The sequence below is a fragment of the Miscanthus floridulus genome, chromosome 8, assembly GCF_019320115.1.
Source record: "Miscanthus floridulus cultivar M001 chromosome 8, ASM1932011v1, whole genome shotgun sequence".
In the NCBI taxonomy this organism is placed as follows: Eukaryota; Viridiplantae; Streptophyta; class Magnoliopsida; order Poales; family Poaceae; genus Miscanthus; species Miscanthus floridulus.
Genome location: NC_089587.1, coordinates 175,919,349 through 175,947,084, shown reverse-complemented (window position 1 = coordinate 175,947,084; position 27,736 = coordinate 175,919,349). Strand labels below are relative to the sequence as shown.

Here is a 27,736-nt window from a genome sequence, read left to right as displayed (position 1 = left end):
CTGATCAGCCAACGGGACGCTGTACCTCCATGTCTCTGGCTGGCTCTCCATGACCCGCCTGGTATAGGGGGGAAGCCTGCCGTCATCATTGCGGAGGTAGAACCAGTTGTTGTACCAGCGACGGTTGGACGACACAAGCTGGGCCGGGATATAGAGGGGCTGCCGGTCTTGGCGCACTTGGAGAGTGCAGCCACCGGCCCTCAACACCTTCTGCGTGCCCATCATGCCCGTTGGCTTGGTGGTGAGCCCCGCCCGAAAGAAGTGGAGCCACAGATCCTAGTGGGGGGCAATGCCCAGGTACCCCTCACAGACGGCGACGAAGATGGCTGCCTACGTGATAGAGTTGGGGTTGAAGTTGTGGAACTCCACACCATAGTAATGCGGGAGCGCCCGCATGAACCGGTCCACTGGCAAGCCAAGGCCACGCTCGTGGAAGGCCATGAAGCTCACGATGTAGCCATCGCGTGGCCTCGGCTCTGCCTCGCCCCCAGAGCAATCCACTCCGGTCTGTTGGGGTTAGTGACCGGGCGAAGGAGACCGTCGTTGACGAGCGACTGCAGCGTCGCCGCGGACACGTCGGACGGACCCTAAGGATCCGCCTAGAGGACAACAGCGCCGCTGGCCATGGGGGCGGTGGAGAATGTGGCTATGGCGGTAAGGCGTGCTCTCGCTATCTCTCTCCCTCTCTCTCTCCTTTCCTCCCCCTTCTCCCTCCTTCTCCCCAGCGCTCTCTTCCTCTATTCTTAGCAACCGCTCGAGGGCAGAAAGGGCGAACGCAGGCAAGGAGGGGCGGGGCACGGCTCGTCACGTATTTATGAGGGAGAAAAGAGGGCAAAATAGGCGGGCGACAAAACCAGGAAAGTTTCCCTTAGATCTAGCGCGGTTAATCCGGATCCGACCAAACCGCCCACGCGTCCACCTTTTTCTTATTAACCGCGCACACACAATAACGTTCGATCCGCAGACGTCGCGTCGCATCCGACCATAGCGACGGTAGGCACCGTTCTATCTCCCCGAGGAACCGCCTCAAAAGGCGCACCCGCTGTCGTCAGCCGATGGGAAGGGAATATCCCCCACCCGATTCCTTTCAGACTAAGGAACTGGGCACCGAGCCCGTTACGGTCCAGGGATTCGAAGGCTGGGCCCCCGAGGGTCTCGACAGCTGCCCCAGGACAAATAGAGTTAGGAATGACTATGGGTGAGCCCGTACATGGCCGAGGCCCAAGCAAGCAATTGCTTGGGATGTCCTAAGTCATGTCCGAGACCGGTAGGGAGGTCTCTGAATGGGATCCCACCGTAGGGAGGCACCGAGCCCCCGAGGCTAATGGAACAGCCCTGGGACCCACTAGAGACGCCCTCTGGTACTTTTGGATTGTGTCTCTGGACCGCTAGCTGACCCTATCGAATGGGGCATGGGCCTCCACTTGGACTTACCCGATAACAGCTCACCGGAGGTGTCACTGCTCGCCCACTGAGGGTAGCCTGGCATACTCCACCCCTCCTTCTGAACGAAAAGGATGCGCGAGGGCCGCACAAAAAAGATAGGGAAACTCCTAACGCCCTCTTGCTCCGAGCAGAGGCTCGAGGGCTCTTCCTGCGACCAAGCCGAGGCCCAGCGACCCGAACTCGCACTCGGGGGCTCGGCAAGCGTGATAAAACCCCTCACTAAACATGAAAAAAGCCCCTGGAGGAATAAATCCACTCCTCCAGGGCCTCGGGGGCTACACCCGGCGGGTGCGCTCACGCGCACCCACCGAAGCCTCGAGTACGAAACACCATCCCGCCAGGAGCTACCGTGAGCCATGTCTCGTCAAAACCTCAGGAAGAGCACTCACACACTCCCCAAGGCTCGGGGGCTACTGTCGGGTACCATAAAAAGGGGTCATCTAAGCAAGAATCAAAAAAAAATCGCTTAGACCTTGTAAATATCAAAGCCAAGAGACAACCACCAGCAAAACCCCACCTTATCCAAGGCCCGGCTGGACCGCCTGGCCCACCTCGAACAATATCTAGGCTCACCCGAAGCGGGCTCGGCCCAGAACGAAACCATGAGGCCTTGGACGAGGTACCAGTTTTCCTACTCGCCCGAGGCCCCGCGCCATAAGGCCTCGGACGAGGTACCAGTTTTCCGACTCGCCCGAGGCCCCACTCCTCAAGGCCTCGGACGAGGTACCGGTTTTCCAACTCGCCCGAGGCCCCACGCCACAAGGCCTCGGATGAGGTACCGATTCTCCGACTCGCCCGAGGCCCCATGCCACGAGGCCTCGGATGAGCACCAAGTTACAGACTCGCTCGAGGCCGGCTCGGCATCAACCCCGTCACCGCCGCCTTGACCGACTTCTCTAATGGGACGTCACATCCAACTAACGCGTCCAACCACTCCCGCGACGTCAGCCGAACGATGGCACGATACAGCGGAGTGGCCGACGAGACAGGAGTCACATCGACGCCATGCCATCCGGGACAGGACGGGGCAGGGGTTACCGGTCGCTGTGCTCGGCACTGTGCCCATGGCTGACACCCGTGCTGCACTATGCTGCCTAACCCCTGCTCCAAGGACAGCGCGGCGTGGAAAGTCAAGTCCGGGTCCCTGTAGCCTCGGAATCGATGTACAAGACCAATTGCTCCCTCCGAGCCTCGGCTATCCGCTTCCGGGCTCCTATAGCCTCGGGACTCGTGCCCACCGAGCCTCCCACAATGGTTCAGCCTCTACACTGACTAGGCCTCGGCTCTCTATGTTGTCAGCACTCTAGGACCAGCACGTCGTCCGTAGTACGCGGGTGCCCTGTAAAAAGCTGCAGGAGCTCCCACGTCGTGCACAAGGCCAAGCTCATGTAGCCTCAGAATCAGCGCACCCACGCCGTCGCATCTACCCATCCTCGGCTCTCTGTGCCGGTCAAACATACAGTGACCAGCACGCCTCCAACAGAAGAAGGCGTGCATGCCACCACAGGAGCTCCCACATCATACAGGATCAGGCGTGACCGGCGCGTCGCTCCAGTGCACAGAGGACAAGACCGCTCCACCGACCATGCCACCGTAGTGATGAGCTACAGGGCTCGGATATACCGCCTCTGCTCACAAAACGCCACGTAGCAAATACATGTACCGCCCCTGTGCCTCCCTTCGACTATAAAAGGGAGTGACCAGGGCCGCTTCTAGGGGATGAGAGACACACATGCAAGCAACGCACAACGCTCTGTAACACACACGCTCCCTCACTGCAAGAGATCAACATCTCAAGCCATCCACGCCACTCTACGCAGAGACCTGGGACTAGCTCCCTCTCTCGCTCAGCTTGTAAGCCCCTACTACAAGCACCTCGGTGCAAGGAATACAAGATCGCTCTCTCAGACTGGACGTAGGGCACCTATTGTCTGAACCAGTATAAACCTTGTGTCTCTTTGTATCACCATTCGGGATTAGGGGCATGCAGTACACTTTCACTAGTCGGTTGAGGACCCGCCGGACCAAAACACTGACAATCACAGCATCTGATGTTCTTTGAAAATTTTAAATTTAAAAATCCAAGTACATAAAACAACATTTTAGGACTCAAAACAATTTCAAATAACAAATTTCTCAACTATAAAGTTGTCGATCGCGTCGAGGGCTACAATTTTAATAAACAATTCATCTTCATCCAACTTCATATATAAAAAAGTTATAAATTATTTGTGGATACAACTATTTCTAGAGGTGGGCATCTTAAGATGATTGGCTCTGTTCACGCCTCTGTTAATAGCATTGGAGCACTTCGCCCATGTCTCGATGTTATCTTTGTTGGCATAGAACCATTGTTTCGCCTTTCCTAATAATGTGAATGGAAAAAGGCGAAGAAGTATGATATCTTGAGCGACGTCCTTGATGGTGAATGTGCTACAGATCTCCAGAAAGTGTTGGAGATGAGCACTTCATGTGCCTTTCCAGAAAATGGATTAACTTGCACCATATTGATGAGAGATGGCTTAAGTTCGAATGAAGTATCTTCTCCAATTTAGAGCATCAGTCCAATGCGAATATTTGTGACACTCCGAGCAGAAAATTCACGGAGAGTCTTATTAGCCATGTCTTTATAAATTGGTGTTGAGTGTCTTCTTGATTGATTTGATGATTTTCAATAGAATCAATGTTGCAATACCCGGTATAAGATAAAGAAAACAAAAAAAGACAAGGGTAAGCCTGCCAGAGCAGTGGTGCTTAGTTATGATTTATCAACAAATAATATTTATCAATTCTTCCATTGCCTTTTATTCCTCCTTGGCAACGGCACTAGAAATGCTTGTTGGTATTTTATAGTGTAAGTAAGAAATTAAGAATTCTGCAAGAGCTCAGATATACCATTGTAGCATTTCATCAGAGTAATCCAGGTATTGTTATTTATATTTTACCACTAGGAGGAAGGATGACACGGATGGTATTGATAAATATTTATTTATGATAAAATCATTAACTTAAACACGTACTCTTATAAGGGGTAAGTTTAAGATATTCAATGATATATAACAATTGAGAGAGAGAGAGATACTCGTAAAATATTGTATAGTCAAACTAATAAAGATTCCTAAGTTATTTCTAATTACTAAGTCAAAATAATATACACATAATAATCAACTTCTTATTTATATATAAGGGACATCATTAAAGAGAGATATAATAATATAACTACTCAATTAATGACTACAGTCCTACTAAACCTACATGCTGAGCTTGGACTACAGAGAATCAATGAGAAAATGTCACACACATTGATCTACCAAGTCTCAGAATAAGTAGTATCCACAGGCAAAACTATGTCGCAGCATGCTTACACAGAGTTTGGCTACTCAGCTCACTCGAGTACTGAATTGAGCGCTCTATGAACTCATATATAAACTCAAAGGTAACTAAAACTATACCATGTATGTACTTGAAATAAACTAAGAACACAATAAAAAGAAACACAATATAAATTAAAATCAAAGTCATAATAAGAAACTAGCAGGTGACCCCGCGCTTTGCGCAGGTAATAGTGGGGAAAAAAGATTTGTATTGCGGCGTAAAAAAAAGAAAAGTGTACTGTTCCTTAATGGGTCAGGACTGTTCATAGTAACCCGTTACTGTTCATAAAAACGTTACTGTTCGCAGAACCTTGTTACTGTTCATCACGAAAACCATCTCACGTTGCCTGTGCCAGTAACAGTGATCTGTGAGAGCGACGGAAGTTGAGCGGTTGCACGCTCTTTATATATATGTATAGATAAAGGATACATTAACTTTACCAAGTCTTCCAGAGACAAATCTGGAATCCCAAGCAATGACACTAATCTACTTGAATCTTACTTAGGCTAACTATACTAGAACTAATGATATCTAGAGTTCTACTCTCTTCTTCTGAATTGGATCTCTAAATAAATCAGGGATGCCTTCCAGGAGGGGGTCTGGAGTCCTTTTATAGGGAGGATGGAGTAGCGGGCAAGTGACCGTCATGTCATCGATCCTCACTAATTCTCACGACCACCATTATCAAACCGATTTTAATAAAGAGTGGAGATTAATCCTCAAAGTCGGTGGAGAAACCGCAGCGCCGACAGGTGGGTCCAGGGGGGTCGACCGGCCTACAAGTGGGGTCGGGCGACCCCACCATGGCCCTCGTCCACGTGTAACTTCGTCTCTGGCCCATGAAGAATGGTTTTGGGCCTAGTAGAGTTGGTTTCGTCGCGATTGGATCTGATTCCTTGTAATAATATGGCCTGCTTTATCTTATTTTTCTGAATGAATTCATCTGTAATTATAAAATCATGAAAACTCATGGAAATAGTTAATTTAAATCGCTAACCTATGTTGGTGATTAATTTTGAGAACGAATTAAAGGTAAATTGATGGTTTATAATCATCAATATTAACCGTCAACACATGCCTACCAAAATTCATGCACAGTGAAATTGTAGTTTATGAGATATATGAACTGATTATGGTCGTAGTTGATGCCAAATTTGTAACTTGATGAATGTGTTGCTGCTGGTGTAATCCTCTAGATGCTCTAGAGAAGACTTATTGTACCCATTGTTGATTATAGTGGAAGCTTAGAGTGGACCGGTTGGTCTCGTGAATTTTACTCCTCACCTTGAGGAGGTTTATCACGTAAATTGATGTGTCTATTGTGCATGCGATTGTTAATTCTGCTGTTTAGATATTCTTTTTATGATTTATCATAAAACGTGGGATTAATTGTGCATTTTTTGACCTTTTTTTATCCCAACAATAAGAACTTGGCTTTCTAGGGTCGTAAACGAAAGGCCAGCACTTTTCCTTTTCAAGTACACATGTCTAGTCCTTTAGATCGTCGGAATCTGATGACAGTACTTTACACTATCTTTTCTTCCACGTGAAATGCAATTTCTTCCACGTTTTGTTCTTTTGCGGCGACGCATTTTGTTCCCACTTCCACGGGTGAAGACGACACATGGATGGATGGGATCGCAATGGCCAGTACTCCTATAAGCTAGCCTCGTGCTTTGAACAGGTTGAGCACGTGGTTTGACTATATTATCATTTCTTGCTGCCGTGCGTCCTATTAAAAGGCAGAGACATCTCCGGTCCACTGCAAGTGCAAGTGCATGTGCCAACAGCAGTAGCTAGCACAGTCCATCGACCTCGAGGCTGGCAAGGCGGCAAGCAAAGGGATCACTCTAAGGTATCAAGCCATGGCGCCTCGCGGCCGGCTCCTCGACCTGGAGAGGCACGACGTGCTCTTCTTCTACGGCGACTATCACCAGAGCGACCGCGTCGGCGTGGCCACCTACGGGATCGTCTTCTGGCCCGTCTTCCTCGTGGCCGCTCTGCTCCTCCACCTGATCGCCCCGTTCCCGCACGCCGCTGCCGTCTGCGGGGCGCTCTGCGTCGCCTACTGCTTCCTCCTCTACCGCGCAGGCGCAGCGCAGGCGAGCAGCTCCAGCTCCTCGTGGCCTTCCACCGCCGCTGCCGTGCCGCCGGCAGAGCCCTGTCGCCCCACTACTCGGGGCAAGGTGGCAGGCTATATGATCGAGGAGAAGTCGCAATGATGCAAGTACTTGTAGCTGCCTTGAGACTCTGGATATGCATGTGATATATTCACTTCGAAATAGGGCCTCAGTTGACAAATCAGCCTGAATGTATGTAATCTGGATGACTGGATTCGTTTAAAAAAAAAAAGTATATGTAATCTGGCAACTCTTTTCAGGAATATGAATGGATTGCACGGTTTTCTTTCAGTCTGTTGCCTGTTGTTCAGCTAATTACAGTGTCCATCACTAAAGAAAGGACCATTGGATCTGAATATACCACGGTGTGAAAAAACGCTTCACATAGACTGCGGCGTGCGGCCTACAGCTGCATTTGCACTATTTATAAGACTATTTGTATCTAATTAACGGTACGGTAGGTTGTAATCTTGTAGTTACGGTCGTACCTTTGTATCTTTATATGCTACTAGGACCTAAAGCACCCAAACAACTTAAATTGGCCCCACTAGTTCATAATTAAAGCGAAGAACAAAATGCATATCTTTGTTACAGTAGCGTTGGGAAGCAGCAGCAGCAGCGAACGAAAGGAAGCAGGGGAGTTGGGGACTGAACTCTGAGAACAGAGCATTCAGTTACTTTGAGATTCAGGACAGTTATCCCGCAGCAACTCAATGGATCCACGCTGGGCCGACGAAGCACTATTGGGCTGGCGAGTCCTGTTGGGCTTCGGAGCAGGTACTTCCTCCGTCGAGCCTGTTGCCTGAACGGGAAAATAATATACTCAATATTTTCCAAGACGTTTTGGCTTTTCTAGAAGGAGGAGCTAAAGCGCTGATGATTTTAGAAGGTATCTCAATTCCAAATTTACTTGTACAACTCTAGACAGGATTGCCATGTCAAGTAGGACATCAAGTACAACTGTACAAGTTAAGAGGCGGGGAAAAGCGTGAGGAACTTGAAGATGGAATCGGCGAAATTTGAGGATATGGATTATCCGCAAATTTTATGTGAATTATTCGATGGTTAAAATAGGATATTCGATAATTTTTCTCCCGAGACTAAAAGCTGGAAGAGGAATTAAGGATTTAGAGAAAGCTTGTTAGATGAGAACTCATATCTGGTGATATGTTGCTTTTATGTTCTAACTTTTTCATTGAAAACTTGCTGGCAGTTATTACTTATTGGTTTATAATTTATCATTAGAGCATGGACACACCATAAAATATTAATTTTGTTGGTGCGATAATCACAACATAGACTGTAATGCAAGACTATTGTCTACTACTTGACAGTTCTTGACAAGCGTATAATTCTGCACGTATGCACATATTACTCGAATATTTAAATTTGTATCCAATCTGATTCCGCTTCATCTCTGTACCATTTTCAACATCCGAAAAAATTTGTATTCGCATCAACATCCGTGTATTATCTTCTCCGATCCAAATCCGAAGCATATTAAGATATGGGAGAGGCATTATCCACTATGATCCAATTCATTTTCGTCCCTACATCTAGTTCTTCAACTTTTAATGGTAGGATGAAAAGAGGTGGTTAGCCATGGCCTTGTAGCCGGATTCAGGATGTACTACATGTCCTTATTGTGTTGAAATTCGTGTGATTTTGCATTCCCTCTTTCTTGTGTCATGCTCTTTTGGAATGAAAATCCAAGGAAAAATAATCTGAAGTCACAAACGGTAATGTTGTGCTAAGGACGTCTGTCCGTCCGGCCACGACACCAGCCCAACAGCCCAACACTCTTCACTTGCATAGGCACTCGTCCACTCGCCTCCAACCATATCCGCTCATGAGCCCACCTTCGTGTCCACACTGTCGCGGCATGCTCCAGCGCGACCACACCGCCGCAGTGCTCTTCACCAACGCGAGTGTTTCAGACGCATGTTTCAAGTGTTTCATCTATCTTCAGACTTATGTTGCTAGTGCTGCATCTGGATGTTTCAAAGGTAGATCGTGTGTTGCACATGTTGCAATGTGAACCGCCTGCTACAGCCGCATGAGGGGGAGCGAGGGGTTGGGCGGGCGCAGACACGGTGTGGGGTCGGGCGGGGGCGCAAACGCCGTGTGGGGTCGGGTGGGGCATAGACGCCACGTGGGGCCAGGTGGGGCACAGACGCCACGTGGGATCGGCAGTACGCGGTGTGCAGGCGTAGGAACGGGGTGCAGACGTGGTCGTCCGTCCAGACGTCTGGGCACTACCACTACCGAGTCACAAATGTTCGCGTTATCTCTTTTGTGGATGAGATGGTGATGGATGTGGATATGACTTGGTTATGATTGGAAAGGCACTTCGTGCCTCTGGGATATGGTATATGGTTGAGATTAGTCTAGTGTGGCTATGAAGTGTGTGGTGAGGGTATTTTGACCACGTAGGGGTACTATGAAAAAGGTCTTTAGACTATAATCAAGCCGCGAGGGTGTGACGTGGGCACCCTCTAAAGGTATATTTTCTAATTATGATGTATTCATTATCGAATCTTGTAAGATATGTGTGATGGCAGTGAGATATATGTGAATACGTGACACATTAATAATGTAAAATGTAAAATGTTAGATAATAACCTGAAAAAATAAAGGTCGACACTACCGGCTGAAGAAACTAATCCGGCAATGACCATCATGCTATCCCTGTCGGGGACCCACCAGTGATCCTAATATTATCACAGTTGGGTCTAGTCTTGAATCAACAGTGAAATGTTCTAATCACTACCAGGTACCTGAGCTGACAACCCTATCCCTGTCGACTGCTACTCACTGTCGGATCAAATTCCAGTAGGGCCTTGTTTAGATTAATGTTAGGAATCAGTATTTGACACGGTAGCACTTTTGTTTGTATTTGACAATTATTGTCCAATTATGGCTTAATTAGGCTCAAAAGATTCGTCTCGTAATTTACAATCAAACTATGCAATTAGTTATTTTTTTATCTATATTTAATACTCCATGCATGTGTCCAAAGATTTGATGTGATGGAGAGAGTGAAAAAACTTACAATCTAAACAAGGGCTAGTGATGTCGGCAAGATGTCAGATTTAGACCCGGTAGTGATCTATGGACTATAGACCTGTGCAATATTTCTTCACTTGTTAATTTTTCTGCCACCCTAGATATTGGCTTAGGTCTGGTTTAGATTGAGGTTAGGAATAAGTATTTGGCACTGTAGCACTTTCGTTTGTATTTGACAATTATTGTTCAATCATGGCCTAATTAGGCTCAAAAGATTCGTCTCGTAATTTACAATCAAACTATGTAATTAGTTATTTTTTTTATCTACATTTAATACTCCATGCATATGTCCAAAGATTTGATGTGATAGAGAGAGAGTGAAAAAACTTGCAATCTAAACCAGGCCTTACTAGCTTTGCAAAAGGAAGAAGAAAAACCTACCAAAGTTGACCGAACAATACATGCATTATTCGACGCTTGTGTCGCATGAATTGCATGTGTGCGGTGTGCGGTGTGCGGTGTGCGGTGTGCGGTCCAGGCATCTGCACGCCAACGCCGGACGACAAACTATCACTCACTCCCTGCTCTATGACGGACCCACGGTACAATGGGATACGCTAGGGTAAGGGCTCGTTCGCCCGGAATGAGCATATGAACCATTCCAGCTTTAATCATCAAGCTTATATAAATTAGCTAACCATTCTGGCTGGGAATCGTTCCGCCGAACAAGCCCTAAGACACGAAACAGATTCAATTGCAGAGCTCCCAAGCATGACGGCAGTCGCGTGCACGCATTTCGCGTGACCCAAACAGTTGCTAGCCTCTAAAAAACAGTCGCTGCCCAAACTCTACCTAGTCTGTTTATATCGACATAGTAATAAATTAATTTCACGCCAAACTGCTGTTGTTGCTACCGTGTCTGCCTTCTTCGTCGTTGACAGAATCCCTGTTTAAGTTCGAACAATAAGCACACCGGTGCTTACTGCTTAACTCGTGATGGTCGATGGAGTATGTACGTTTTCCCCGAAAGAACACAAGCAGCAGGGGGCCTCAGATAAAAAACGAAAATCATGGCAATGCTTGACTAAGTTGAAACTTGCATCTGGCACTGTAGCCATGCGAGACAAAGTCAAGTGTTTGGCCTTTTATTTTCTTCCTCGTAAAAACACGCCCCCAGAGTTGACCGAACACTATCTGGTCTTGCATCGCTCTAGCTACGACGTGTGACTAAATAAAGAGCATGTTCGCTGGCTGGTTTCTGGGCTGATAAGTCTAGTTGGTGCTGGTTTGTTGTAAGAGGAAAACACTATTGGCTGACTGATAAGCCCTGGCTGAAACCAACAAGCTAACATGCTGAAAATAGCGTTTTCTTTTCTTCCTCGTCAAGTGACGCTAGCGCCTGACAAAGTTGACATCGCACTCTAGAACGACGTGTGACTATTTATCATTTTGCGATATAGCTCTATATATAAAAGGTGACTTTATTTTTTACAATGAAGTTTTTATTTACTTCTTGTGAACATTGGGCCTTTGCATCACTCTAGAACGTTTAGTCCACAAATTGACCGTAATACTAGAATATCAAATTGTTGCTACAACTTAGTAAACCATGTCTTCTTCTCTTAGGGGCTGTTTAGATCCTTTTATTTTAGAGGAATTAGAATTTATTTAATAGACTAGTCGTCTATTTGGCTTCAAATTTGTGGCGTACGTACAAACATTCGACATGGAGTACTATACGCCCCATGTTTGAGGAATTAGACAAAAAACTTAGTAAACCGCATCAAGAAACTAAGGACTTAATTAACCGGCTGCAACAATCATCAATCTATGACGATCATTGTGGAAACCTAAAAGCACACATCACAACATAACAAAAGCATGTAGCACGGCTGCACTCTTTGGGAGCGTGAATTCAAAATCTAGGAATTCTTCTGAATTATCGCTTATATTTTCAAATGATATTTTTCAACAAGTATTCGGCTATAAAGAGCTGTAGCACTACTGTTCATCGAATCCGCTTCTCTCTCATGGTTCATCGAGTACGGTAGCTGAAGAAGCTCGAGCCAGCGGGAGTCTGGCCAAACGGGCCCTTATTATGGATGGCGTGTACTGCATGCACAAACAGTCTGATCGGCTGGGCTTATTGCCTCGTAAACGATCGTAAATTTTCAGCCGGAACAATATTTTTCTCTCACACCAAACCAGTCAGCAGTACTTCTTCACGATCCAGCAACGATCCAGCCCAGTCAAACGAACAGGCTGAAGATCTTTCCAATCCGCATAGTTCTGCTATTATGTTGTACCGTAGATATGGAAGCGGTAAAGTAGCTATCAGTGTTCAGGTTGATCGCCAACGTTAGTTAATGCAGGTCCTCAGATTTGGTATTTGTGTTTGTGGATCTTTTTTTTTTGAGTCCGGTGAAATGTAACACCCCGGTGTTATGTCAGTATTTAGGCACTGCAAATCATGCATATCATGCATCATCAAGCATCATAATCATACATACCTAATCATGTAAATAATAACTGAAACCTGCTTCGAAACATACGAAACATGCTTGTGAAACGTAAATGTTGCATACACTTGTTTAGGGTTGTTTTGCCCTAATTATGATTGCTAGGTTAGTAGAACTTGTTTGGCAATGATTGTAAATCATCTAGAGTTATTTAGCACAATATTTGGAGCAAAGTTTGTATTCAAATTATTGCCAAATTTTGCTTTAAAAATAATTCTCCAAAATTAGGGTTTTGAGTTAAAATTGACTTTAATTTTATAATTCAAAATCTATCAAGAATTGGACTTTGGTCATAAAAGCAAAGTTGTAGAAAATTAAAGTCTAAGCAACTTTCATTTTTGGTACATTTCCAAAAGATGTCATTTTCTTGCTCAAAATGATATTTGAAAGCTAGTATTTAAAAATTTATTGAAAATATAATTTGAAAAAGGCTTTTCTCCTTTCACGGGCCGCCGCCTCGTTTCTCGGCCCACGGCCGAAGCCGGCCCAGCGAACCTCCCGCGCCCGCCTCCCGCAGCGCCGCGCGCTTCGCCTCGGCCCAGCCCAGCCCCGCGCGCGTCTGGCCTGCCGACCGCGCTGCGCCGCGTCCCAACCGCGTTAGAACGTGACCGCCGCGTGGCGGCCATGCGCCGGCGACGCTCGCCGCGCGGCAGTCATGGCCTGCGTCCGCTCCCACGCGCCCGCCTACACCTACCGAGCAGCGCTGCGCTCTCCACTCCGCTCGCCTCCCCACTCAGCCAGCCGCAGCAGCCTCAGCTCCCGCGCGCAGTAAGCTCGCCACCGAGCGCCACCGCAGCCCCGCCGGTGCTCCACCACGGCCAGCAATCCAGCGCACCTAGCTCCGCCTCGCTCTCCGGCACCTGATGCTCGCGGTTGTGACGTCTTTTGAGCCAAGGTAGCGCATTCTTCGCGCTTCGCCGCCGTCGGCCATGGCGCCGCCGTGCTCGGCCGCCGTGGAAGGCATCCTTCCTCCCCTCCTCCACCCTTCCTAGTTACCTGCTCGCATTCGCCACCTCCTTGCAAACCCCATGCACTCGCCCGCTTGCCCTGACCCGGCCGGCAATGGCCACCGGCCCGCTGGCCGAGCCGTGCCGCCGTGACGTCTCGACGCCGGCATGGCCCTTCGCCTCGGCCGAGCTGGGGCAAGTGGCCGTGGCCCGAAGCCCCGAGCCAGGCCGCCGCACCCCCTTCGCTCGGTCTGAGCGGGCCAAGTGTGGCCGTGGGCCAGATGGTTTCCACGGGCCGGCCCAGTAGCAATTGGAAGTTTTCATTTTTAGTTTTCTTTATTATTTGAAAAGAGAAATGATTTGGAAAATGTTTGTATACTCAAATTTGCTCCAAATATGTTAAAATAAATTTTGCTAGGTTCTTTGTCACCAGATCTACATGAGAAAATTTTTGCATGTCATTTTTAAGATACTTTTCTGTAGAGCTTTATTTAATCCTTGATATTGCTGATAACTTAAAAAATGTGTAGAAAAACCTATAGGTTTCAGAAAAATAGGATTTCCAAGTTTGTTAATCTTCTTATGTAATGTGCTTCCTAGAAAAAATATGTGTCATGCATGTACTGTAGAAAAATTATGAGGTGTAGTTCAAGTACCTTTAATGGCTGATTTTTGTTATTTTTGCTAGAGAGCAAAGATTGTATAAAACATGCATGTGATAATTTTTGTACAGTGGTTATTTGTTGTGTAGAACATAGGAAAAATATTTCCTCTGTTGTTTGACACTTTTCACAGTACAAAATATTTTCATGTTCATAATCATGCCATAGCTTGTTATTTTTGTGTAGGATAATCCACTCATTCAAATACCATGAAAATCTGATGGTAGACTACTTAGGGTAGTACTGTACTATGGTAATTTTCTAAGATTTTTCTAAGCAAGAAAAATAGATGTTACTATTCAAACCTATTATTAGTTAGGGTTTAATCAAGTGTTGCTTTATGTGTGATTAAGAAATTAGTGAAGCTTTGGTGTATCTTTGAAGCATTTAATAAGATGTGTTGACTTAGCATATTAGTAGTAGAAGAGAATGCAGTAGATGACATGTGCTTGTAGTATATGTCCTTGGATGATGTTGACTACCTTGCATTCAAGCATATCCATTGTATTCATCTCATTCGATGCACCGATTGCATAAGCACTTACGCACATTGCATCATATAGGATCGCAAACCGAGAACCCAGTCGTCATACCCGAGGAGCCCGAGGAGCAGCTCGAGGTGCAGCCGCAGGAAGTGCCCGAAGCCGACGAGGAGGACGTTGAGGAACTTCTGGAGTGCCCCGATCACCGCCCGAGCTCCTTCGAGAGAGGCAAGCCCCGAAGCATTTTCTCCCGGTTTGCAATTATTAATTCAATGCTTTACTTTAATTAATGCATTACGTTCAGGAATTGTTTGCAACCGTTGCTGCATTATACATTGTTTACCTTTGTTATACTATATCCTTGTTACCTTGGTATCCGCAGTCGAGTCAATGCTTAGCTGGCTTAGACCGGTAGAAGTCGGGTGATTTCCTGTCACCTGCGAGCTATAGGTGGTTACCTGGATCTGCTTGGATGACTATGAAGTCATGGTATAACTAAGTGTTAAATGAAGTTGAGACCGGACGGAGACTTACAGAGTTTTGAACTGTAGTGCTTTCCGTCTGTGTCGATTAAGGACCGACCGTTGTTGGGCCTCGAGTCATGTTGAACGCATGCCTTACATTTAGCTGGCCGGATAAAGTACCTTCCGACCGCAAAGCTGGGAGATTATTCGGGCCGAGTAGATTGCCCGCAGCGCACTGTGCCGGAGCAGGTGTGGTAGGACACAGGGGCGAGATGATAAGACCAAAGTGCAGTCGGTCGGCCCCCGGGTACATGTGGTTCCTGGCAAACTCGAGATTCTTGGATAGTTGACTCGGTGATCAATATCTCACTTTAGCGAGTGAGTGAGGTTTGTGTAAGGAATAAATCACCAGCTAGTTAGGAATCGATTCGAATCGCCATCGCTCCTGGATAGTGAGCACTTGACTTGAGTTACTTCATCGTAGTAATGTTGATGGAACACTTGGACAGTTATAATGAATATGACAATATGGAAGTTGTTAATGATCATTGGTTATCATTATTGGCTTAATCATATGTTTGCTCTAGTATAGGTGCAAATCTAGTCGACAGGTTAATAACAATTAACTTGACCATAATGCTTTTGGAAATGTTATTGAATTGCTAAAAATGCTTCTTTTTGCAAATGAGTCAGCTACCCTACTATAAAGCCCTTCATAATCCTTGGTGTCACTTATTTTCGGTTATGTCGGGTAAGTCTAGCTGAGTACCTTCTCGTACTCAGGGTTTTATTCCCACTTGTTGCAGATGGACAGATGTATTACGGCTACTGTATCAACTGCCTTTATCCTGCGATGGGTGATGCTTTGGACCATGGGCAGGGTCATTCCTTACGTCTCGTCTGATGCTTTTGTTGGAGATGATCATTAGCTGGCACTATATTTGAACTCCGTGTGAGTGTGTGTGGTTTGAACAAATGGCTTCCGCTACTTTCATTCGAACTCGTTTTGTAATAACTATGTTTAAACTCTGATGTATCTGAGATGCAAACTTTTATGTAATATGTGATGGTGACCGCTAAACTTATTACGATCTTGGCTGGAATGGAAGTTGGTTTGAAATCCTTCGTGATTTCACGGACTACCGGGTTATACGGGCTTAAGTTTGCTAAATCGTCTGCGCTGGCGGATGATTTTCTTACTTAATTTCGTATAATTGGTCGGTTCTGTTACATGAAACATCCATCCTATTTACAACTCAAGACTACTTATCCTAAAGACACAGGCTGATCATACAGTCGAGGGGAACGTCGATTGTGCTATCAAAGTGTGAGAACGAGGACCCTCAATGTTTCGGTTGTGGCCACTTCTCATGGGCCCTGTGGCCCTGACGAGCCTCGCGCCCCCGACAGAAGCATAACCTATGTCTCTGGAAGGAGATCAGCAATAGCTTTTATCTGACTGTGCTCTATAATTTGGAAATTCTTTTCTCGCACTGGTGTACCGTGCTTTGACATTATATATTAAAATTGTTGTTAAAAAATGCCCAAACCCACCCAAGGATGAATTCTTTGTGAGCCATTATAAAAGATTGTAATTCCTTGTGAGTCACTGAAAAAGTTCGACGGACTTCAACGTCACTGCTCTAATTTTTTTTGCCCTCCGTGCCACTGCCGTTAGAGTCCGCTACTGCTCTATTTTTTTACCCTCCATATCACTACCGTTAGATTAGGCTCTAATGGTGTCAAACTGTATGGGTGAAAAGTTAAAAATACTCTTAGTCTAAATATGCCATTAATTTTTTTGAGCATCTTAACGACTTCAAATGAAAAAACTCAAAACTAGAAAGTTGTAGATCTCGTCGAGATATATAATTTTTATATAAAATTATCTTTATTTAATTTGGACAAAAAAATATATGATTTGATATTATTAATATATCTTAGAAAAATCATATCTTTTTTGTGGTATTAAATGAAGATAATTTTTATATGAAAATTATAGATCTCGACAAGATCTACAACTTTATAGTTTTGAGTTTTTTTTTCCATTTGAAGTCGTTAAGATACTAAAAAAAATTAATGGCATATTTAGACATATGGATATTTTTGACTTTTCACACTTGCAATTTGACACCGTTATAGCCCAATCTAACGGCAGTGGCATGAAGGGTAAAAAAAAAGTTAGAACAGTTGCACTAAAGCCCACTAAATTTTTTTAGTGACTCACAAAAAATTATAATCTTTTTTAATGGCTCGGGAATTCCTCCAAAATCAAACGCCAAGCAGCAAGGCTACGGCGGTCCGGCCGGCGAAGGGAGGATGTCCTAGCTCGGCCGGTGCGCTCGGAATCCCCTTCAGCGGTGGTTCTGTGCATCGTGGGACCCACCTTGTGAGCTTCGGGGCCCTCCTGTGCTACGCGTTGCACATGAACGAGCGTACGGTGTCTTCCTTGGTCCCACAACAGAGCCACGTGCCGTCAAAGTCTCAAGCATCGTGTTTCTACGTGTCCTTCTTTTTGGATGATGTGCTGGGTACGCAGAGCAAGTCCATGATTTTCATCGATTTGCTGTTGAGTATACCTGTAGATATGGAAAAATAGCTATTGGTATTCGAGTTGATCACCAACCATCTATGCTGGTTCTCAGATTTGACATTAACAGTTGTGGAACTATTTTCTTTAAGCCCGGTGAAACTATATCCTACCTACGGCTTTTATCCTAGAGGACAGAAGTCGATCAGTGTAGTTTAGCTGTCCTCTTTTACTACCTTGCTATGTATTCTGGGGTTGTCTTTCTACAATGTTGTATTGTGCTTTAATGCTATAATATAATAAATGTTACTGTTGTAAAAAAAATCAAACGTCAATTGTTGTAAAAAAAAAATCAAACGTAAATATAAAACACATCAGGCCTTGCTGGTGTATCCCTTTCCCTCCAGCCCGCTGGAAAGAATGAAAAAAGAAACAAAGAATTCACCCAACAAAGCGACCTGATACTGAGAGCAAGCAACCAACGGGGGAGAGCCATGGCGAAGCCTCGCGGCGGCGGCGGCGGCGGCGGCCTCCTGGACCTAGAGGGGCACTACGCCTTCTACGGCGCCTACCACAGCAACCCCGTCAACGTGGGCATCCACGAGCTCTTCGTCTGGCCCATCTTCCTCACGGCGCTCAAACTCCTCCACCTCACCGCCCCCTCCGCGCACGCCGCCGGCATCGGCGCCGCGGTCTACGCGGCCTACTACTTCCTCCTCGACCGCCGCGCGGGCGCGCTCGCCGCCCTCCTCTGCTACCTCTGCTGGGCCGCCAGCGGCGCCCTCGCTGCCCGCCTCGGTTTCTCCGTTGGATGGAAGGTAAGGGGGGAAAAGCGACGCCCTTTAGCTCGTCCTATATCATGTCTTGTGTGCTTGGATTTCTATAATCAGCTACAGTTAGTATCATTCCTCGAGTACCGGTGCCTTGATTTTGGTATCCAGGGGGGAAATTGTTAGTCCATCTGATTTAGAGAAGATAGCAAAATTCGTCTGATTAATCGAAGATAGCAAAATTTCAGATGAGCTTCATCCTTAGTACATTCGGTGATGCCTAGGTGGTTATGTACTTGTAGTCGCCCCGTAAGTACAGTTTGACAAATTTTAGTCTATACAGTTTAATTTTTATTGAGGGATTTACATGTGAAGTTTTATCCAGTTTTCCCCTTTAGTTCCTTTGAGGTCGTTAATACTGAGAAACTGAAAGAGCTTGATTTCTCAGAGTTTCTCGATGAGTTTTTTTTTACTGTGCAATTGTGATCTAGCTCTTCTGTATGTATTTTCTTAGTTCATTTAGTGCTAGATATAGCATATTGGTAATTTCATTTCAAAAACTGCCCTCTTTTGTTGACCAAGTTTACCCAATATGCTAATGGAGCATCGATGTTTTAGTTTTGTTTGTGACTGAAGTAATGATCAAATGAATGGCACGCAGATGACATGTATGGCAATATGATGGTCAATATTGATCTGCTCTGCTTTGCTGTTTGATAGTAGTCTACGAGCATAATTGAATATACTCATAAATAAGTTGATCGTGTTGTGTGCAACTCTTTTCTTTATTAGAGAAGAATTAAGGGTGCGAGGATTATTTGCTGGGTGCTAACTAGATTTGATAGCATCCTAACTGATGAGCTCTAGAAACCTGCTTTCCCATTTGTCAAAAGGGTTGTGGCCATCTCCCAATGCTAACTTCAAGTTACTGGCATAGCATGGGTTCTTTTGCTGATGTGCAGAGGTCTGGACAGATAATATGTATTTGTTGTGAAATAGAACAAAATTTACATACTGGATAATTTATTTTTAGTTTACTGTTGTCCTTCAAAAAATTCAACCCAAAATATGAAACTATCTGTTACTTGGCTCTTCAACTGGCATACCTTCAGCAGACAAAGGGCTTAATTTTTCATACTCTGTACTGTAGCAAAGAAATATTTGGTTCTGAGAGGGGACCATCTATAGATTGCCATACAGTACAAAATTGCCAGACTTGTAAATATCTGCTTTTTTTATATGACAATCCTTCTATTAAGCGTTTAAGCTTGTTGTAACCACAAAAAGGCACATTGCACTTCGCTTCTTCCGCTCTAATTCTGCACCATTAGTGATCACTAATGATGCTACAATCAAACTAATTGCCTGTGTTTAGTAGCTTACATGTATCAATAAGAAGGCATTTAACACATCTGTGCTAAACGGTGTTTGAATAAACTAATTCTTGAGTCTGCTTCCCACAAGTTGATAGCTCCTTTAAACTAATAAGTCGATATAACTTGCATATTTCAGAAGTTAGACCATGCAGGTGACTTACTTACACACTGGCCCTCTTTCGTAACAACAGAACTTATAAATCTGACAGCATTGTACCTTGAATATGAAAAGCTGGCACTGTTTGCTTTGTTCTTAAATGCCTAGAGCTAAAAGATGAAATAACTATAGAAACTCTTGTTGCCTGTATTCCATATTTTCAGTGTGAACTAGTTGCAAGGTGCTTCTTTGGTCTATATGGCTCAATCATTAACTCTTATATACATTTTTTATTAAAGGTTGTATTGGTGGCTCAGTTGGTCTGTTGGACTATGCAATTCATTGGTCATGGAGTTTTCGAGGTAAGTCTCCATCATTCTATTCATCTTTGGCACTAGTTTGTAGTCACGCCCATGGATTACTTACATGTAAATCTTATTGTCCATGCAGAAGCGAGCGCCTGCTCTCTTTGACAATCTTGTCCAGGCTTTCCTGATGGCACCATTCTTTGTGCTGCTAGAGGTAAACTTTTGCATTGCCGTGGTTTGTTGGCAACACTGCTGCTTCGCTGGATGGATAACATGACCACTCATGACAATCTTGTTTGTTTCAGATTCTTCACACATTTGGCGGGTACGAACCATATCCTGGCTTCCACGACAAGGTGAGCAAGTTGATTGAGGAAGCTCGGAAGGAATGGGAGGACAAGAAATCAAAGAAGTCCTCATGAGATATGTGTGAATTAACGGCTCTGAACTGTTGAGGTCTTCCTGCTCGAGATGAACCTGCTGGATTGGATGAATCTATCTCAAGGATGGTTACTGAACACCGATACTGTATATGTTGTATAAGATGACGTGTACTATGTTGTCCGCTAGTATTTTTCTATATATCATACTGGTGATAAACCGAGGTAAATAATAATGTATGAGTAAAATACACTGGCGGTCCTTTAACTTGTCGGCCTGTGCCAGTCCGGTCCACGAACTTGCAAACGCTGAAAATGGGCCCTTGAACTTGTCAAGTTGTTCACCACAGGTCAATTTCCTATCCGGCGCGGCCTCCAGGCGACGTGGCAGCACCAGCGTGGCAGACGAAGCACGTGAGCCGCACGTTTCAATAACGAAGATGCTGCCCAGCGTGCGAGCAAACCTCCAGCGCGACGGCGCGCGAGGGTGGCGGCGCAGACGTGCATCGCGGCGGCGCATGGCGGGGACCGATACGTGCATCTTGGCGCGCCCGCGGAGCGCGGGGTCGGTGGTGAGCAGCACGGCCGAGCCGCCGCAGCGGAAGAGGCAGCGGCCCAGCATCATCCTCTGGGACCGGGACCGCGTGTGCATGGTTCTCCGGGCGAGGTCCCCGGCGACAGATTCAAGAAGCTAACTTTTTTACCAATCAAAATTAAGGACATATTCACCTTGGCTCACGACGAGCTCTGCTCGGCGCTGGACGAGCGCACAGAGCTGATGTGCTTGATGCTGGTATGTAAGAATCGCGACGAGCAGCAAACGGAAAACCAGTAGCCGGACTCCTCTGCCTGGGCATCGAACTATGGGACCTGAGTCCGACTCCCAGCGCTGGAACACAGAGGATAAAACACGAACAGAGAGAGAGAGATCGATCGATCACAAGAAACAGAGGGCACCGAACAGCTCTCAAAGGGCACCGCCTGGAGCAGGACGGTGCACCGCCTGGGAGAGAGCGGTGAACACAGCACCGTCCGGTGACAGCCGATCGGAAACAAGAGAAAAGAGAGGGAGAACGAAGCACGGCACAGAGACAAATCGGTTTCAAAGACCTGGAGCGACGGGCGGGCCTCCTTGCCGCTCGGAGCCTGGCGAGCGCTCGGCCGCTGGCTGGCGTGCTCCGCAGGAGAAGGCGAGCGCCTGCTCTGGCCTGGGGACGGGCGCTGCTCAGACGAGCACGCTCGGTGCCAGATGCTGGGCCACTGCCTCTTCCGCTGCGGCGACTCGGCCGTGCTGCTCACCACCGACCCGGCGCTCCGCGGGCGCGCCAAGATGGAGCTCCGCGTCGTGGAGCGCACCACCGTCGTCGCCGCCGCCGACGCGCACTCGGCCATCGTGCAGCGCAAGGTCGGCGACAGCCTCGTCGGCATCAGCCTCAGCAAGTCGCTCCCCAATGTCGCCGTCCGAGCCTTCGCCTCCAACATGACGCGCATCGCGCCGTGCATCCTCCCCGTCAGGGAGCTCGCCCGGTTCGCAGCCGCCGTGGCGTGCCGAAAGCTGTTGCGCCGCATCAGTAGCAGCAGCTCCGCCGGCTCCCGCAGCGTCGGTTTCTAGGGGCGCCGCGCTCGACTACCTGCGCCCGCTTCGCTCGGCCGTGCCGGCCACGCCCGTCTCGCTCGGCAGCGCCCGCTCGCGCCGACCATGCCCGCCACGCGCCGCCGCGATGCACGTCTGCGCCGCCGCCCTCGCACGTCGTCGCGCTGGTGGTCTGCTCGCGCGCTAGGCAGCATCTTCGTTATTGAAACGTGCGGCTCACGTGCTTCGTCCGCCACGCTGGCGCTGCCACGTCGCCTGGAGGCCACACCGGATGGGAAATGGACCTGTGGTGAATAACTTGACAAGTTCAGGGGCTTATTTTCCGCGTTTGCAAGTTCATGGACCGGACTGACACATGCCGACAAGTTAAAGGGCCGCCAGTGTATTTCACTCATAATGTATATATGTATATATATACGTACTGGTGTGATTGTCTTGCTAGGACCCTTGTTTCTTTAAGAAATTGAGTTGCGAAGAATATCTCTGAGATATTTACTTGTATGGCCTTCTAAAAAAATGCATCTACCTGTATGGTCCGAAAACGAAAATCGGTGTTAAGTGTTAAGTGTGAGGTAAAATGACTATTTTACTCCTGGCGAAAAAAAAATACCGAGTTTAATTTGTTTTGGATTTGGAACAGTGGGAGTACGTGAATTTACCTGGAGCTAGTTTTGGTTTGCCACGCAAATGAAGTACAGGAGGCACAAAACTCAACCGCACGAGCTAATCTCCCATGTTCGTGCAACCACGAGTGACGAGTCCACGACGAACGAGAAGTCCTAACTCCAGCTCGTACCTCGTAGCAGGCGGCCGCATGTCCATTAAAGCCTAGGCTAGGCAGACCGATCGGCCATCATGCACACGCGTACAGTACAGAGGTAGCCAAGATGGAGATGACGAGTGGCGCTGGAGGCGTGCGAAAGCAGCTGGACGATCCGGCGGCGACGGCGGCCGCCGGGGAGGGACGAGAAGATGTGGTGCCGGGTTTTGATCGTCGGCAGCCTGGTGACGCTGCCGGTCCTCGCCTTCTTCGTCCTCGGTCGAGAGAGCGCATCAACGGCCTGGCTGCAGATGGCTATTGCCAAGCTCACCACCATGAACAATGGAACAGCATGTACGGTCTTGTGTGTATGCTAGTACACGCGTGCTTATACACAAAACTGAGCTCAGCCACCTCCAGGGTTGACGAACGCTCCTCGTGTGCACGGTCATGACTGGGATGAAAACGGTACGGATATTTTCCGACCGTATTTGAGACCGAATCCGTTTAGAGGGGTTCAGATCTGTCTGTATCTTAGTACGAATATTCAACATCCGATACCGTATCCGTATCTAAATATTCAAATAGTATATTTATGATGTCGACATCGAATCGTATCCTATCCGACATGGCCGACACTATCCGTATTCGAATCCGAGTCCGACCAAAATTATGAAAACAAATGTAATATCTGTGATATCCGTTCGTATCCGATCCGTTTTCATCCCTAGTCGTGACGACTTTTTTTTCCCAACCACGTCCGGGGCCAATGCGGGAGAAACAGAGAAAGGGGAAGTAAGCAGGAGGGGCATTCTAGTCATTTCACGTATTTAACAGCGGTCAAATTGATGGCGCACACTAACGGACTTGACGGAAGGTCATATAAGAAAAAAAATCATTTAGGCCTCACAGGTAAGTTCAAAAGAGAAAGGGCCATCAAAGGAAGACACTTTTTTTTAGATCATACAGGAAAATATCTCTTGTTTGTTTAAGAAATTGAGTTGCGAGGAATGTCTCTTTTTTCTTGTTGCTGTTGATGAGGTATGTTAGTAGCGCACCCAATTCGTATCAAACATGCGCAAGAAAGCGTGTACTCTAGCCCATGTGTTAGCCCATCTCACTCCGCAATTCACTCTGGCCCGTGCTGCTGAGTAGGAAAAAGACCATCCTCAAACCATCTTCAGCAAGAAAACCTGAGGTCCGTACTCCTCCATATTTAGCACGGCCTAATTTGCGGCGCGCGGTGGCCAGCCCCCGCCGGATCCGAGCATCCGGCGACGCCTCCACGGAGGGGAAGCTAGGGAGGGCGGACGGGAGGAGGAGCGACCCGGCGCCTGGCAAAAGGGAGGCTGGGAGGAGATCCAGCGGTTGGCTGGCTCGCCGGCGCGGCTTGCGGCGGCCACCTGGCGTACCGCCGCACTGGAGTGGAGCAGGAGCTGAGGAGCGGCGGCGAAGCAGCCAACCCCAGCAGCAAGCCGGCAGGCAAGCAGCGAGGTAGTTCACTAATCTCACTTCTTTGTAACATGTTTTGGTATCTTGCAGCAGCCTTGCGCACTGGTAGGCATGGTTGGAAACTAGGAACGTAGGATTGTGCTAGCACATTGCACATTGCTGTGAGAAACTAGGAACGCACATTGGTAGCTATGTGGTAGGAATGCAAATTTGTAAAATTCGCAAGCAATTAGTAATTTGTAAAGATGTTTTCTTCAGTGTGAATGAAGATGATATAATGGAGACTTTTGTGGCTGTTAGGAAGCATATGCCCAACATCGAGAATAGTATTGTTGTCTTATTTGAACTATCCTAAGTTTATGAGCTTTTTTGGAGGCAAATTTTATATTTAATTGTGGATTTGAGATGTTTGTAAGACAAGCTTGTGTACTTGTATTCTAAGTTAACAATTTACATTTGAGATATAAAAAAATTTGAATTATCGGACCACCCTAGCGCCACTGACCTGATGCCTCCATTCCTTACATGGTTTGCTCCAGAGCCATGTGACCCACTACCAAAGAATGTCCTGGCAAGGTGCTTCTCGCTGACCATCGAAACACAGAGATTCATGTCTGCCCAGTACTAGCAACAAACGAGCTAGCCAGTAAGATTGTACTTGTTTTGGTAGCTTGCAGTCTTGCACACTGGTAGCCATCATAGGAAGCTAGGAACGTAGGATTGTAGTGGCACATTGGTAGCGCATTGCGCATTGTTGTGAGAAACTAGGAATGCACATCAGTAGCCGGCGGTAGGAATGTAAATTTGTAAATTCGCAAATAACTAGTAATTTGTAATGATGTTTTCTTCATTGTGAATGAAGATGGTATAATGGAGACTTTTAAGGCTGTTAGAAAGATAAGCCCAGCATCAAAAGAAATAGAATAGTTGTCTTATTTGAACTATATTGTAAGTGTGAGATTTTCTGGAGGCAAATTTTATACCTAATTGTGGATTTGAAGATGTTTGTAACACAAGCTTTTGTGCTTGTATTGTAAGTTGACAATTTACATTTGAGATATTAAAAAAATCCACTTATTGAACCACCCTAGCTTCAAATCCTATATAAACGCCACTGACCTGATGCCTCCATTCCTTCCATGGTTTGCTCCAGAGCCATGTGACCCCCTACCAAAGAATATCCTGGCAAGGTGCTTCTCGCTGACCATCGAAACACAGAGCTTCATGTCTGCCCAGTCCAAGCTGGTTGCGCTTGGTGCACTGATCTTCTTCCTTCTTGTCTCGTATGGCTCATGCACTAGGATCGTCAACTTTAATGCCTCTCACATCACCGCGGACCCCTACTGGGTGGCTGCCAAGGCCACTTGGTATGGTGCGCCAACCGGCGCTGGCCCCTACGACAATGGTATGTACATGAATGTTGGTGCATGGTGCCAGATCGTATATGGCGTGCATTGTTGTTGGACGATCTGTAAGCTTTTGTGCATGCAGGTGGCGCTTGTGGGTTCAAGAATGTGAACCTGCCTCCTTTCTCGGCCATGACATCGTGTGGCAACCAGCCCCTGTTCAAGGATGGCAAGGGCTGTGGCTCGTGCTACCAGGTACATTACTTGGTCGTACATTACTTGGTCAGAGATACTATTTCTAGGATATCAAGAAGTTCGTTTGTGCTGTTGGCTGTCCTCGCGAAAATGGAAACAGAGACAGAAAACTAGATGACTAACTCCTTTCATTTGTTGCTGACCTTTTTCAGATACGATGCGTCAACCACCCCGCGTGCTCTGGCAACCCGGAGACTGTGATGATCACCGACATGAACTACTACCCAGTCGCCAAGTACCACTTTGACCTCAGCGGCACGGCGTTTGGTGCCATGGCACAGCCCGGCCGCAACAACGAGCTCCGCCACGCCGGCATCATCGACATCCAGTTCAGGAGGTCCGTAACATGCACTGCTCGTTTCATAAACTACATGGCAAGCAATCTGAAGGCCCTACACCAACAGAATCATACTTCCACTTCACAATTTGGCTTTTTTGTATGCCTATGGACAAGCCTAGTCCAAATGAAGCATAACATGACATGTTCCTGTAGGGTGCCCTGCATCTACCCCGGGCAGACGGTGACCTTCCACATCGAGCACGGCTCAAACCCCAACTACTTAGCAGTGCTTGTCGAGTTCGAAGACGGCGATGGCGATGTGGTCCAGGTGGACATCATGGAGGCCAACTCCGGGTGGTGGACGCCAATGCGGGAGTCGTGGGGATCCATCTGGAGGATGGACTCCAAGCGCCAGCTGCAGGGGCCCTTCTCGCTGCGCATCACCGACGAGTCCGGCGAGACGCTAGTGGCTTACCAGGTCATCCCGGCGAACTGGGCGCCCAACACCTACTACCGCTCCAACATCCAGTATGAGGCTTTTGGCTCTGCTGCTGGACAGGCTATTGGCTCTGCTGCTGGACAGGCTATTGGCTCTGCTGTTGGACTGGTCATTAGCTCTGCTGCTGGACTGCACACGGAAATTACGGGCATCATTGGCTTGATCTGTTTGGTATTGTATCATTTGCATGGGATTGAGGTGCCTTAGTTTTAATTAGCACTTGAGAGGTGACATGTCGGGTGTCCTACGCTGTAGGTGGTGTTGTGTGTCTTCAGAGATTTGACGACTGGGATGTCTGCCGGAGGCGTCGTCGGTCCAGTGTTTCATCTTTTCGAAAAACTTTTGAACCCAAATAATTTTCCTATGAATTTCGTTGATTCCTCTGCGGTTATTATCTTTTTATTTTGAGTGAAATACACTGGCGGCCCTGCCTGTGCCAGTGCGGTCCATGAACTTACAAACGCGAAAAATGGCCCCTGAACTTGTCAACTTGTCAAGTTGTTTACCGCAGGTCCATTTCCTATCCGGCACGGCCTCCAGGCGACGTGGCAGCGTCAGCGTGGCGGACGAAGCAAGTGAGCCGCACGTTTCAATACCGAACGTGGTGGGGTGGTGCTGCGTCCACATTGTTTGGTGGACCAGGAGGCGCGAGAAGCGGCGGCGCCCATGGCCGCCAACGGCGAGCTCGGCGGGGTGGCGCTATGGAGCGCTAGCGCCTGTGCGGGTTACACGGGGGTGTAGAGTGCGATGAGGCGAACTCGCCTAGGACATTTCCCGCGGCGGAGGACGTCCGGAGGTGGCGGTACGTGCGGCGAGGCGGCTCGGCCGTGGCGGCGCAGCTCCAGCGAGCCAGAGTGACGCGCAGAGAGGGAGAGGAAGAGCGCGGGAGCACTGGAGGGTGCCTTAGCACGCCCTGAAGCTCATCGACAAGCTCGCGTCTGCTGGAAAGCGGCAGAGGAGGAGATCGACGGCGGCGGTGGCGCTTGTAGAGCGAGAGAGGGAGCACGGGGAGAAGCGGAGTGAGTGCGGAGTGCTCACGCGACACTCTGGGCACCATTTTAGAGGGAG

The 27,736-nt window shown here is 47.4% G+C and overlaps 3 protein-coding genes across 5 annotated transcripts; all 3 read left to right on the top strand.

Moving 5' to 3' along the window:
* Positions 1–6,579: 6,579 nt before the first annotated feature.
* LOC136474085 (uncharacterized) lies at positions 6,580–7,226 on the top strand. Its single transcript, XM_066471699.1, has one exon. The coding sequence runs from the start codon at positions 6,687–6,689 to the stop codon at positions 7,041–7,043; it is 357 nt and encodes a 118-aa protein (XP_066327796.1). The 5' UTR covers positions 6,580–6,686; the 3' UTR covers positions 7,044–7,226.
* Positions 7,227–17,971: 10,745 nt separating this feature from the next.
* On the top strand, positions 17,972–20,777 carry LOC136477581 (2-hydroxy-palmitic acid dioxygenase MPO1-like). Its single transcript, XM_066475784.1, has 4 exons — positions 17,972–18,369; positions 20,094–20,156; positions 20,245–20,316; positions 20,408–20,777. The coding sequence occupies exons 1-4, from the start codon at positions 18,046–18,048 to the stop codon at positions 20,522–20,524; spliced, it is 576 nt and encodes a 191-aa protein (XP_066331881.1). The 5' UTR covers positions 17,972–18,045; the 3' UTR covers positions 20,525–20,777.
* Positions 20,778–23,967: 3,190 nt separating this feature from the next.
* Positions 23,968–27,043, top strand: LOC136477580 (expansin-B3-like). 3 transcript variants are annotated; one of them, XM_066475783.1, is made up of 5 exons: positions 23,968–24,330; positions 25,590–25,693; positions 25,780–25,889; positions 26,042–26,226; positions 26,383–27,043. In XM_066475783.1, exons 3-5 carry the CDS (start codon positions 25,827–25,829, stop codon positions 26,873–26,875), a joined length of 741 nt encoding a protein of 246 aa, XP_066331880.1. In that variant the 5' UTR covers positions 23,968–24,330; positions 25,590–25,693; positions 25,780–25,826; the 3' UTR covers positions 26,876–27,043. The 3 variants fall into 3 exon arrangements, with proteins under 3 accessions (XP_066331880.1, XP_066331878.1, XP_066331879.1); XM_066475781.1 differs by having other exon boundaries at positions 24,197–24,330; positions 25,442–25,693; XM_066475782.1 differs by lacking the exon at positions 25,590–25,693 and having other exon boundaries at positions 24,212–24,330.
* The last annotated feature ends 693 nt before the right edge of the window (positions 27,044–27,736 follow it).

What these genes read in the sequence shown, in the direction of transcription:
- LOC136477580 (XM_066475781.1), top strand. Translation starts at nt 25,513, where the DNA reads ATGTCTGCCCAGTCCAAGCTGGTTGCGCTTGGTGCACTGATCTTCTTC. An exon ending in GCTGTGGCTCGTGCTACCAG is followed by an intron (nt 25,890 to 26,041) that starts GTACATTACTTG and finishes GACCTTTTTCAG; the next exon opens with ATACGATGCGTCAACCACCC. An exon ending in ATCGACATCCAGTTCAGGAG is followed by an intron (nt 26,227 to 26,382) that starts GTCCGTAACATG and finishes ATGTTCCTGTAG; the next exon opens with GGTGCCCTGCATCTACCCCG.
- LOC136477581 (XM_066475784.1), top strand. Translation starts at nt 18,046, where the DNA reads ATGGCGAAGCCTCGCGGCGGCGGCGGCGGCGGCGGCCTCCTGGACCTA. An exon ending in GTTTCTCCGTTGGATGGAAG is followed by an intron (nt 18,370 to 20,093) that starts GTAAGGGGGGAA and finishes TTTTTATTAAAG; the next exon opens with GTTGTATTGGTGGCTCAGTT. An exon ending in TTGGTCATGGAGTTTTCGAG is followed by an intron (nt 20,157 to 20,244) that starts GTAAGTCTCCAT and finishes TTGTCCATGCAG; the next exon opens with AAGCGAGCGCCTGCTCTCTT.
- LOC136474085 (XM_066471699.1), top strand. Translation starts at nt 6,687, where the DNA reads ATGGCGCCTCGCGGCCGGCTCCTCGACCTGGAGAGGCACGACGTGCTC.